The sequence below is a fragment of the Tamandua tetradactyla genome, chromosome 1 (genome assembly GCF_023851605.1).
Source record: "Tamandua tetradactyla isolate mTamTet1 chromosome 1, mTamTet1.pri, whole genome shotgun sequence".
NCBI lineage: Eukaryota > Metazoa > Chordata > Mammalia > Pilosa > Myrmecophagidae > Tamandua > Tamandua tetradactyla.
In genome coordinates this window covers 54,737,303-54,749,646 of record NC_135327.1, presented here as the reverse complement: position 1 = coordinate 54,749,646, position 12,344 = coordinate 54,737,303, and the positions used below count along the sequence as shown (strand labels likewise).

The 12,344-nt window shown below is 38.3% G+C and overlaps 1 protein-coding gene across 5 annotated transcripts in view; it reads right to left on the bottom strand.

The window, feature by feature from the left end:
• Window positions 1–12,344, bottom strand: part of FERMT1 (FERM domain containing kindlin 1) — a 144,933-nt gene that overhangs the window by 24,668 nt on the left and 107,921 nt on the right. For all 5 annotated transcript variants that reach the window (XM_077115920.1, XM_077115928.1, XM_077115913.1 and 2 more), the window contains 3 exons: window positions 3,458–3,565; window positions 2,919–3,050; window positions 1,263–1,312 (listed from right to left, as the gene is read on the bottom strand). In XM_077115920.1, the coding sequence (XP_076972035.1) occupies window positions 1,263–1,312; window positions 2,919–3,050; window positions 3,458–3,565 (290 nt within the window). The remainder of the gene's footprint in view (window positions 1–1,262; window positions 1,313–2,918; window positions 3,051–3,457; window positions 3,566–12,344) is intronic.

The window sequence follows — 12,344 nt, the reverse complement described above, 5'->3', positions numbered from 1 at the left end:
TAAGGTGTGGACAATGAACCAGGGTGGGCCATAATCCAGATTACTGGAGCCCTCAGGAAAAGAGAACCCGGAAGTCACAGAAGCCAGAAAGTAGAAGCCTTCGCCATGTGATGGGAGGCAGAGAAACAAGCCAAACAAGCCCTGGGACTATGGCAAGCGAGCAACAGAGCACTAGTCTTTGGGGAGAAGGCACAGCCTTGCCAGGGCCTTGAGTTTGCACTTCTGCTACCCTCAAAACCATCAGCCAATACATTCCTGTTGTTTAAGCCAACCCACTGGGTGGCATTTGCCAGAGCTTCCTGGCAAACCAGTACAATGACACTATTGTTTGAGACCACATCTTATCTTCGCATATAAAAAAAAAACTCCCCTAAAAACAACTATAGAAACCCAATGGTTTATACTGTTTCCTTTGGATGCTTGTTTCTCATTTGTTCCTGAGAATAAATTCCTGAGAATAATTGCTCATTCTTTCCAAGCCTTTCTTTGCATGGTATGTTATCAAAAGCAACCTTGTTTCTGACCACCTTGAGTGAAGTGTCGGTTTGTTAAGAAAAGTCAACAAACCCTAAGGTGATAAGTAACTGACAGCAGTTCAAAGGGTCTTATTCCTTTCATCCTAGCACACCTCGGCACCACTGCAGATGTGGCAGCCCTTTCTTTCCACAGAAGAAAACTTCTCTGCCTTTTTAACAGTTTCAGATCAACTTGAGGTGACCGGGGAGTTTATCAGAAACACTTATAGGCAAAGCTAGATAAACTAAAACAACCCTCTGGAAGTCCAGGGTCCAAGTTCTAGAAGCGACTGATTTTTAAACTGCAAAAGAACCTTTAAATAGTGCCACAGGCCTGACCCTCCAAGACGGACTGCAATAGAAGCTTGGTATTTCTAAGGAATAAATGTTCACTATTACTGATACCAGCCTTGCTTACACCATTTATTGGGCATGTACTATGAGCCAGGCACTGTACATGTGCCAAAAGCTTATACACACTATTTTATTTAATTCTCTCAAGAAACCCTAGAGTAGGTATATACCCACTTTACAGATCAGGAATCTGAGGCACAGGACATTACCCAAGCTCCCCCAGCTACTAGTGGTGCTGGGACTTTATTTAGTCCATTGTCTCACGCTGTCCCAGCCCAAGCTCTTCCCTTTGAAATGTGAACCTCCTGATGGGTGTGCAATTTATAACTCCCTGGCTCTTTACCTGCAAGGCTTTATTCCGAGTAACTGCTTTCGCCCTTTAGGGTTACTTACCTAAATAATCTGAGATTATCTGAAAGTTTGGGAATATCAGTAATATCCTCCTAGGGAAAAACAGATAACATTTCAGAAGCAGACATTTTCACAGATGGTGCTGAGTCTCTAAACTATGCACAGTCTGGTATGGACTTTGCACCTGTAGCTCTTAAGTTTGAATTAATTAAAATTAAACAAGATGAAAATTCAGTTTCTCAGTCATACTAACCACATGTCAAATATTTACCTCAAGGGGTGTTTTGGGGTTGGGGTGGGGTACAGGGAGGGGCTTCTGGAGAGGCTGGTAGAGTTCTGTTTCTTATTTGGGTGGTGACTTGGGTGATAATTTAATACAAATTTGCTAAGTTGTGCATTTGTTTATTTATTTTTACTTTTTTGTTTGTTTGTGTCATCGAGCACAAAAATGAAAAAAAAGATGACAAAATTGACCATTCCTTGTATATAAGTTTCAAGTTAAAAATCTTTGTTATAAACCACTATTTTTATATACAAACAAGATATTGTACACTTTTTACCTTAGGATAGGAAATTCTAGCTATGTCTAGTTTACTGATTAAACTCTCAAAAGGAACCTGGTTCAAAGTTCATTTTGCAATGTAGGTTGGTCTTGATTTTCACACTGACAAGCCTGTTGTTTAACATCACATAATAGGGAGTGAGAAGGGCAATTTTCATTTATTCTAAGAAGCATTACTATCCTGTTGTGTATATTCTGTGGTGGAAACAGACAAAAAGAGAACTCTAATTTCATGGGAACTGTGTCTGATATAAATGTGAGACAATGTTCTTAATCTCTATAGAATCCTGGCATTTAGTTTATATTAGGTATTTGCTTTTGACTGATATGAAATCCTATTTTTAGGGATTTAATAAAGAAACATGCACTAAATGCATAAGAATATAGGGACTCATTCTTATCTATTAGTACCATTTAGATCCGATTATGACCCACCTCTCTGATTCATTCAATGTGATTAAACTAATAATCACTCCTAGGATTGAAGAAGTTAAACAAAAGGGTGGAACCCAATGAATGAATCAAGCAGGAGGTACATTCTGTCTATAAAGCAGACATTTGGCCACGTTTACTGGAAAGGGAGCAAGGGACAGTTTAATTCTTTAAGTTCTACTTGAGAGTTTTTATTTCCTGAAGACAGAAGGGTTCAGGAACTTTTTACGATGTCTTAAAGAAAGGCCCTCATGTTTGTTTACCTTGCCCAGTTGAAATATGTTAACAGGTAAACAGAGAATAAGCCTTTGTATCAGCAAAGCATTTTTTGTGCTCATATCCTGTACTCTCACAGTGGTGCTAGGCTGTGGGCATATCTTTCTAGATATGGGACCATGTTCTATGACATGTGGCCCTCATCACTCTTTCCCTCACACCACACAAATTAATTCCTAAGAAGAAATACAAAAGTACTGTCATTAAAGTAATAAAAATGTCTTCTAGTCTCTTAGAGCTAATCAGAGAGAAGTTTGTCAGATCTTGCTAGCTTTAAGTTTGGGTCAGATGAAGAAAATACTTTCTATTCTCTTTTTTTAAATCAGACTAAACGTACTTTATTTCTAAGCCAAAAAAAAAAAAAAAGTTCATCCCTATTTGTCAGTTAGCACAAAGCCACAATTTTGAGTTATCAGAAAGGTTCATACCAAAGTGTTGTCTGTTTTTCCACCTTCTAGGGTAACTTCCAAATTAGAAAGTGCTGCTTCTATTTCATCAATCTCAGACTCGTTTGTGCAATTCTGTACTTCAGATGACAATGACAGTTTGCTAATGTGATACTAAAATGAAAACAGAGGTTGTAGAAGTGTTATAAACACGAATTCATTAGTTATTTGTTCCTTCTTGAAGAAAATTGTCCTGTAATAATGCATGGTGATGGGTACGGAATATTTCCTGAAAAGTGTGGGGAAAATGATATTTTAATCAGAATCATTGTAAGATTTCTGGTTAGCCATGCTCAGCCTTAGTCTTCCCTATCAAGGGCAGTGCCTATAGTGAGAGGAGATGCAGACTGCAAAATTCATGCCTTACATGTGATGTGCACTTGCGGATACGATGAAAAACATTTTCAATTAAAATTTGTCCCCCTCATTTTTGGCTCTTTCTTTAAAGAAAGAAAATAGAACTCCAAGCAGAACAAAACTGCTTCATTTCCTTCCAGAGGAAAGGTCCTGAATTCCCATACCTGTAGTGCTGCGAAAACCAACATCTCCTCCTCAGTGCAGTCAATTTCCTCTAAGAGAATGGCCCACCTGGCTTGTTCATAGAGCTGGTTTATGCGGACAGCGTCGTACTAGAGAAACAAACAGGTGGGGAAGGAGGGTAGGTTTATATCCCGTAATACAAAAATTCTGGAATAACCAAGGCCATTCCCTTTTAATAAGATGCAACAATTTTAGTTTAGATCGCTGAAAGAAACACCTCTATATTCCCACTGCCTCAGTTCATTTTAATTCTGAATTGAGAACTCTCTTTCTGAAAATATTTTCTGGAGTGGTCTCAAGGAGCCAACTTGACCCATCTGGAATTGTGATATTTTCCCTCTTTTTTTTTTTTTTTTTTAATCAATTCTGCATTGGTAGTAAAACCAGGCGGTGAAAATGGCTTGTGTGATAAGTGGTATAAAGGAGAAGGGATCCCCAAGTTGATCTGTAAATTCGGTGCAACTCCAAACAAGCTCTGAATGGGTTTTTAAAATGGAATTTCATACAAGTCGATTCTCAAGTTAAGCTCGAAGAGGCAATGCTTAAGTATTGCCAAGAAAATTTTGAAAAAGAAAAACAGTGCTGGGGGAGACACTTGTCTTCCCAGATGTAAAAAAATATTTTAAAGCTATAGTAAATAAAATAGCATGGTAAAAAGAAATACAAAAAAAAAAAAGCATGGTATCTGTATAGTGATAGACAAAAATATCATTAAAGTAATTATTAAAAAAAATCCAAGTATGTATATAAATTTAATACAAAATTAAAATAGATTTTTATATAAGTAGAAGAAGAATGAATGATTCTATAAGTAGCATTGAGGTGGGGATCCCCAAACCAAAAACAACTTTACATCATCCAAATATAAAAATTACAGAAGAATTAAACAATCTAAACTTATAACACCACAGCGAGTTACCACTTCACACCTTCTAGCGTAGTTATAATCTAAAAGATAATAATGACAAGTGCTGGAGAGGATGTAGAGAGAATGGAGCACTTATACACTGCTGATGGAATAGTAAAATGGTGCAGTCACTTTGAAAAATAGTCTGACAAAAGATTAAACGTAGAGTTACTATTCAACCCATTAATTTCACTCTAAGATATAAATCCAAGAGAAAGGAAAATAAATGTCCACACAAAAATGGGTGTCCACAGCAGCATTATCCATAATAGCAAAAAATAGAAACAACCTAAATGTCCACCAACTGATGAATGGATAGACAAAATGTGGTCCATCCACATACTGGATATTATTTGAAAATAAAAGGGAATGAAGTACTGATACATGCTACAACATGGATGAACCTTGAAAACATTATGCTGAGTCAAAGAAGCCAGTCCCAAAGCACCATATATTGTATGATTAGAGCTCTCCAGAACAGGCCAAAAGTGGGTTGGTGGTTGCCTAGGGAGGCTGTAGGGAAATGGGGAGTGATACAAATGGGAACATGATTTCTCTTTTGGGGTGATGAAAGTCATCTGAAATTAGAAGGGTGTGATGGTTGCACAATTCAATGAATATGAATTGTACATTTTAAATGGGTGAACTGTATGATATGTAAATATTACCTCAATAAAATTGTTATGAAAAAATCTAACCACAGATAATACTATTATTAGAAGGAAACATGAAGAAATTTCTTTTTCATAATCTCTGGATGGGGAGGGCTTTTTAAAGCAAGGTAGGAAGCCCAAAAGTTATGATGCAGAAGACTGACAGATTGGACCACCTAAAATCTAGAAATATTCATGGTGAAAGGTACTTTAAAGAAGGTTTTAGGTTTATAAGACAAGATACAGCTTGAGAGGGAATATTTAGAATGAGTATTAAAGATAATATCCATAATATACAAAATATTCCTATAAATCTGTATGAAAGACTAGATTATTCCATAGTAAAGGAGGCAAAGATATGAACAGGCAGTTCACAGAAGCCACCAAAATGGCCACATAAACACTGGAAATGATGCTCAACTTCACTAGAAATAATCAGAAAATTCACATTCAAACTTCTATGTGTAAACCTATGTATGCTCTAATAAAAAGAATTTTTAACAAAAAAAATTAAAACAAGATGGCATAATTTTTATTTTCATATTAGAGTTGCCCAAATTGTACGTGTTGTTAATCTGAGGTGTTAGAGAGAATGTGGGGCACCTGGCACTTCTCATATGCAATGCAATGTGTAGGAAGGAACATGGTGGCATCTTTCAAAACTTAAATCCTTCTGCCCTTTGAATGAGCTCCTCTAGGGTAAAGACATACAATCACCATCAAATTTATTTGTACAAGAATCACAGAACAGTGAACTGTGATAAATTTATATATGGAATATGGTACAACTATAAACAAGGAAGGGCGTTGGGCATACAATGAACTGAATAAACATTCGGGACAATGTGTTGTGCAAAATAAGCCAGAAACAAAAGAACAGATATGTTGAGGTCTGTTCTAGTTTGCTAGCTGTCGGAATGCAACATACCAGAAACAGAATGGCTTTTAACAAGGGGAATTTAATAAGTTGCTAGTTTACAGTTCTAAGGCTGAGAAAATTTCCCAATTAAAACAAGTCTATAGAAATGTCCAATTTAAGGCATCCGGGGAAAGATACCTTGGTTCAAGAAGGCTGACAACGTTCAACGTTTCTCTCTTGGCTGGAAGGGCACATGGTGAACATGGCGGTGTCTGCTGGCTTTCACGTGGCTCTACCAAAAAGGGACTCTCTCCAAAATGTTTCCTCTTTTAAAGGACTCCAGCAAGCAACTCCACCTTCAGTGGGTGGAGACACACCTCCATGGAAATCATCTAATCAAAGGTTACCACCTGCAATTGGGTGGGTCACATCTTCATGGAAACAATAAAATGCTCCCACCCAGCAATATTGAATGAGGATCAAAGGGCATGGCTTTTCTGGGGTCCACCAGAGATTCAGACCAGCACAAGGTCTCTCTCAGAAAATACTTAGAAATTGGGAGCCTAGACTGTAAGCCCTTATAGCAGACACATTTAGTCAGTTGTCGATGTATTTCTAGATTTTGAGACCCTGAGCTATATGCGTATCACCTGGTAGCTTCCTGGAACTTTGAGTAACTGTGATACCTAAGATCCAAAAACGGAGTGCTGCAGCCCTGAAGGTTAGCATAGCTATATACAATAACAGTTAAAGTGACCCAAAAAGAGATCAAGCCTCCACTAGAGTTTAAATGAAGCCACTCTGGCTGGGTCTAAGATAAATCAGGATGCAGAGTAAAAGAAGATAGCATATGTTCTCTAGACCTTCAGCTGCTATAAGAGACCAAAGGCAGAGAGGTTTATTATGTCTAGAACCTAAATTTTGTGTAAAACATAATCTAAATCAACCTGTCTGGATAGTTCATTTAAACAACCGAAACTTGTGCAGTCCAGAATGGGAATGAAGCCTTGTAATTCTATATAGCTTAATATAATACCAACACACATTTCAGACTATGGTAGGTTGATAATTAAAAAGTATTGGTAATGTCCCTTGAGGGTCCAAAGGAGGAAAAAAATATATACGTATATATAAATGAAACTATCAAACTTTCTCATCTGGGAAACCCCAGGTACCCTCTGAACCACTGGGACTCCCAAGAAAATAGTCCAAGCCCTGCATTTTGAGGCTCGCTCTTAAGAAATTTATCTCTGTAGGGGAGAAGCTAAGACTACTCATAACGAGTTATTTCTAGGAATCCTCTTTGTTGCTCAGATGTGGCCTCTCTCTCTCTAAGCCCAACTCTGCAAGGAAAATCATTGCCCTATTCCCCTACATGGGACATGACATTCAGGGGTGAAAATACCTCTGACAATGTGGGGCAAGACTCCCAGGGATGAGTGTGGCCCTGGCACTATGGGATCCTGGGATCGACCGCACCTTCTGGACCAAAAGGGGGAAAAGAAGTGTAATAAAATAAGGCATCAGTGACCAAGAGGGATCACATGGAGTCAAGAGGCTGTTCTGGAGGCTGCTCTTATGCAAGCTTCAGTTAGTGCTAACTGCCATGGTTTGCTGAACCCAACCAACATCACTCCTGTTGACTCTTAAGAACACTTAGGGCTTGAACTGAGACCCTATAAAGGTTTCATGCACTAGGTTTGTCTTCCTGGAACACATAATCCTAGGTCAGATAAATCCTGAAACCCAGAGGGACCAGCCTCTCCAAGATTTTCGATTAATTACATCCCCCTGCCCTTTAGTGTTGACACTCTTTTTCAACATGAAAAAGTCAGAATGGGCATTGCTCAAAGGTCCCTATAGATTGGGAGAAGGATCAAAAGAGAAGGAGAAGTTATAACAGAGAAAATAGGATTTAACAAAGGAGTCTGACTGCTGACTCACTATATTAATATTTCTTCTAGCCTCCAGTCTTTTGGAGTAGCTAGAAGGAAAAATCTGAGACAGTGGAATCGTAGTTCATGACAAGCTCTGGGATCTGTTCAGTAACCACCTGTTGAAAATTTTTGCTTTTTTCTTTCTTTGTTATGTATAAATGCTATATCTTACAATAAAAAACATTTTTTTAAAAGAATGTTCACCACATTTTTTGAAATAGCAATATATCACAGGTCTGGGTACAATATGGTGTAGCCTTTCCTTTGATTAAAAAGCAGTGGTTTAAAAAAGTGAGTTGGATTTATACTCCCTGACATGAAAAGATAGCCATGATATATCATGAAGTAAAGAGAAGGAAGCCACAGAACAAATAAATGATCCCATTCATGAATGGAAAAAGGTCATGAAAATCTGTTCAAAAATAAGTTTATAAATGTATGTGAAAAAGACTGCAAAGATGGTTGGTCAAGCTGTTAGTGTGGCTGTCTCTGGGAGAGAAAAAGGTCATGGCATAGGACCAGTTTCCATTTTTACTCTAAATATATATTTTTTAACATTTGATTATTTTTTAACAGTGAGTATACATTTAAGAACTTATATTCTTTTAAAAAAATAAATGTACGCTGGAGGTCACTCTCACACATGCTTCAGTGATAAATCTCTACTTAACAAGGTTTTCCAAACCACAGCCAAAACAATTCCTGCCAATACTAAAGAACACCTAGGGCATTACAGAAGATTCAACAAAGGTTCCATGCACCAGGATAACTTTCCAGAACCAACAACCTCCAGATGGGTCCCTGGACCAGAAAAGTCCTGAATGCAGAGGTCCAGCCTCTCCAGAACACCAGCTAGTTCCATCCCCCTATCCCATATTATAGACAGCCCCTTCCAACAGGAAAAAGTTAAAATGGGCATAGCCCAAATACCCCTAAAGAGGGGGAGAAAGATCAAAGGTGATGGCGGAGTTATATAGAGAAGGTAGGGTTAATTATTATATTGATATTTCTTTTAGTCTCCGGTGTCTTAGAGCAACTAGAAATAAAAACAATTGTGGAATTGTAACTCATACCAAACTCTGAAATCTGTTCTGCAACTAAGTGTTGCCATGTACTTTGAAATTTATTGCTTTCATGTATATATGCTATTTAAAGAGAAGGAGGAGTATAACAGAGAGGATAGGATTTAACAAAGGAGTATGACTGCTGAAACATTGTATTGATATTTCTTTTGGTCTCCAGTGTCTTGGAGCAGCTAGAAGAAAAAATGAAAAATGGTGGAACTGCAACCCATACCAAACTTTAAAATCTGTTCTATAATTACTTGTTAAAATGCACTTGGAAATGTACTGCTTTTTTGAATATATGTTACATTTCACAGTAAAAAAAAAAATACATGAAAAATGTTGAAGAAAACATGGAGAGGGAATAGAGAGATACTGAGAGTACCTAAACAGATTCATTATGGCTTGACTAGTGGGAGTCTATTTCCCCTTTTGCACTTATTTAACCTTACGCATACTAAGAAATACAGGTGATGGGGAAATGTAAAAATCCGAAGTAAGCCTAAACCAACAAACAGCACTGCTCTCAGATCTGTGGGGTGTGTGACCAGCTGCACAGGAATGCTCCTTTGCAGCATTTCTGAAGCTGCTGGGAAAGGAAGATAAAAGCAATACCCGTTTGGGGGCTGGAATAAAAAGAATCAGAAGGAAGTCTGTCTACTTTTCGTGAACTGTGCTGGGTGTCACGGAACACCCCGGGAACTAGCCCAGAAACCTGCAGAAACAAACCAAAATGCATCCCCTGAGAGAGGAAAGGCTCACAGCAGCATTATCTTACCAGTCCCAAGCTGGAATCACTCTAAGCATTCTTCCCTGGTTCATGGACAAACAGATTATGGTCTATCCACTGACGGGGCTACACTGGGCAATGAAAAGGGATGCACTCCTGACACATGTAACGAAACAGATAAACCTTGAAAACATTCTGCCAAAAGTAAAGGACTCTAGACCTGAAAGACTGTATATTGTATGACTCCCACGTATACGAGATTTCAAGAAAAGGCAAAACTAGGGGCAGAAAGCAGCCGGTGGTTGTCTGAGGTTAGGGCTGGGGGCAGAGATTGGCTGCAAAGTGGCACGAGCAGGCTTTCTTGGGGGGTGGAAGTGTTTTAAAACTGGATTGTGACAAAATCTTTGCACAACTGTACAAATGTACTAAAAGTCATTGTATTGCACATTTATAACAGGTGAATTTTATGGTGCAAATTACACTGCAGTAAAGAGCATGACAACTAAAACATAGATACACAGTACACCTCATAAAAAAAAAAACAAGCAATTAATCCTCCCCCCAAGACCACTGCTATAATTCACAATTTAAAGATGACATTTAAGTAGCATGTACAGTGACTGCAATTTGAAATGGATTAGCAAGCTGTAGTGCCCTATCTTTGCCTGGCTGCATGTTTGTCTTTCTACAATCCTAATACTGCAGAGGTTTCTGTAAGAGTAAGTACAGTCACCCAATAAGACTTTTCTCTTCACTGCAGGCAGAAAAGACTTTAAAAAGTTAATCAAATCTTGAAGACCTGAATATACTACGCCCCCCCCCCCCCCAGCCAAATAAAACAATTCATGGTTCAAATATCGGTTCAGAAACAATCACCTACATTTACAGGTCAACCTTAAGAAAGAAACAGGATTTAGAACAGGATGTCATAACTAGATACAAGATGAGCCTGTTTCTCACTTGATTGCTCCCAAAACTTTGGCTTTTCCTCTTTGGAGGCTTATTCATATTCTCTGCAAGGCACTGGGGCATTCAGATCCCCCAGACTTCAGGGTCATTAACAGGAGACTTAACTGATCTTGTTCTCTCTCAGACTCTCTGAGTGGGCTGGCGACCCACGCCTTCTCCTTAGCCTTAGATTCTCCATCTCATGGTTTAGTGAAAACAGAAATGCCAGCCTGGAAACACATGGATGCTGCCACTTCCCCTCCTGTGTCCCTGGTTTCCCCATATACTCGTTTCAGTGACAAGCCACCCCCACTCCTGCCTCCCCTGCAACCACCACGTCAAACAAATAACGAAGCCTGCCTACCTACAGTTTTCATGCTTTCCAGAAAGGTTACTATTAATATCTTATCACTTAAGATTCCCTATTAGCTGGGGTAGCAAGCTTTCAGTATCATACAGACCTCTTATTAAATGTGTGATGTGTTTTTCCCCCACTGAACATTTAAAAAAAATACTATTAACTATCAGAGTTAGATAAAGGTTTTTTAATACTCATAGATTTTTACTGCATCTAAAAGGGACAAAAGAGTCTACAACAAATGAGTTCATTTTGAACGAATTAAAAAAAGGACAAAAGGGTGTATAATAAGTAGTTTCCCTCTTTTCCACAAATAGTAGTTTCTCTATGGACTGTTTTGCACCTTGCTTTGTTTTCACTGAATAGTGTACTTTGAATACATTCCATATCAAAAAAGGGCTGGCTCATTCTTTTGAACGACATTACATGCGTGTGCCATAATATATTTAACCAGTTCCCTACGAATGGGCATTTAGGTGGTTTCCAATCATGTTTTCCTACCATAAATAATGTAATAAAACTGTCCTTGAGTACATACATATTAATTTTCATGTGGGAATATAACTGTGGTATAAATACCTAAGAATGATTTTGTTGGTCAAAGCTATGCAGAATTGTAATTTTAATATATATATTGCAAACTGCCTTTCCGTAGAGGTTACAGTTGTACTTTGACCTTTAAGCAGTAAATGGTGGAGCTTGTTTTCCCACACTCTGGCTAGGATAGCAGGTGAAACTTTTTCATCTTTGCCAATCTGATATAAGGTCAAAACACATGTGCATTTCCTTTCTTGTGATCCTCGTGTTCACATCCTTTGCCCAGGATTCTATTGAGTTATTGGAGTTCTCTCTATTTCAAGGAAATTAACCTTTCATTTGTCATGTATGTTGCAAAGACTTTTGAACTTTATCTTTTTTTTTTTTTGCTAGGCAGAATAACTTCATTTATTATTAAAAGTACCAATCTATTTTTTAATGGATTTGGAGTTTGTATTTTCATATGTGACTATTTCTAAAATGTTTAATCTTAGTAGTTCTATATATTTGAGATTTTAATCGGTGTGTGTTACTTTAGTCCATCACCGGCATTTCCCTCTCCCAGCCAGAGACCCCCCTAGGCTGCACTGTATAATCTGACCCCTATTTGTGGGGTCCTTTACATGCTTGTCATTTCATGGGTGTTGCCTTTCACTTCCTGATTCTATTGTTCGTTCCATAGGAATATGAATTACACCTTACATTTTTGCATACCCCTAACCACTCAGTGCATAATAGGGATACCATAAATGTGGCTTTATTGGTTGCACCCTAACTTCAGGAGGGGAGGAAGTGGAGTACCTCCACAACTCTAAAGTGGTTGGGGATCATCATTCCTGAGCCCCAAAGCCATGCCTCACTAGCCGGTGTCTTCC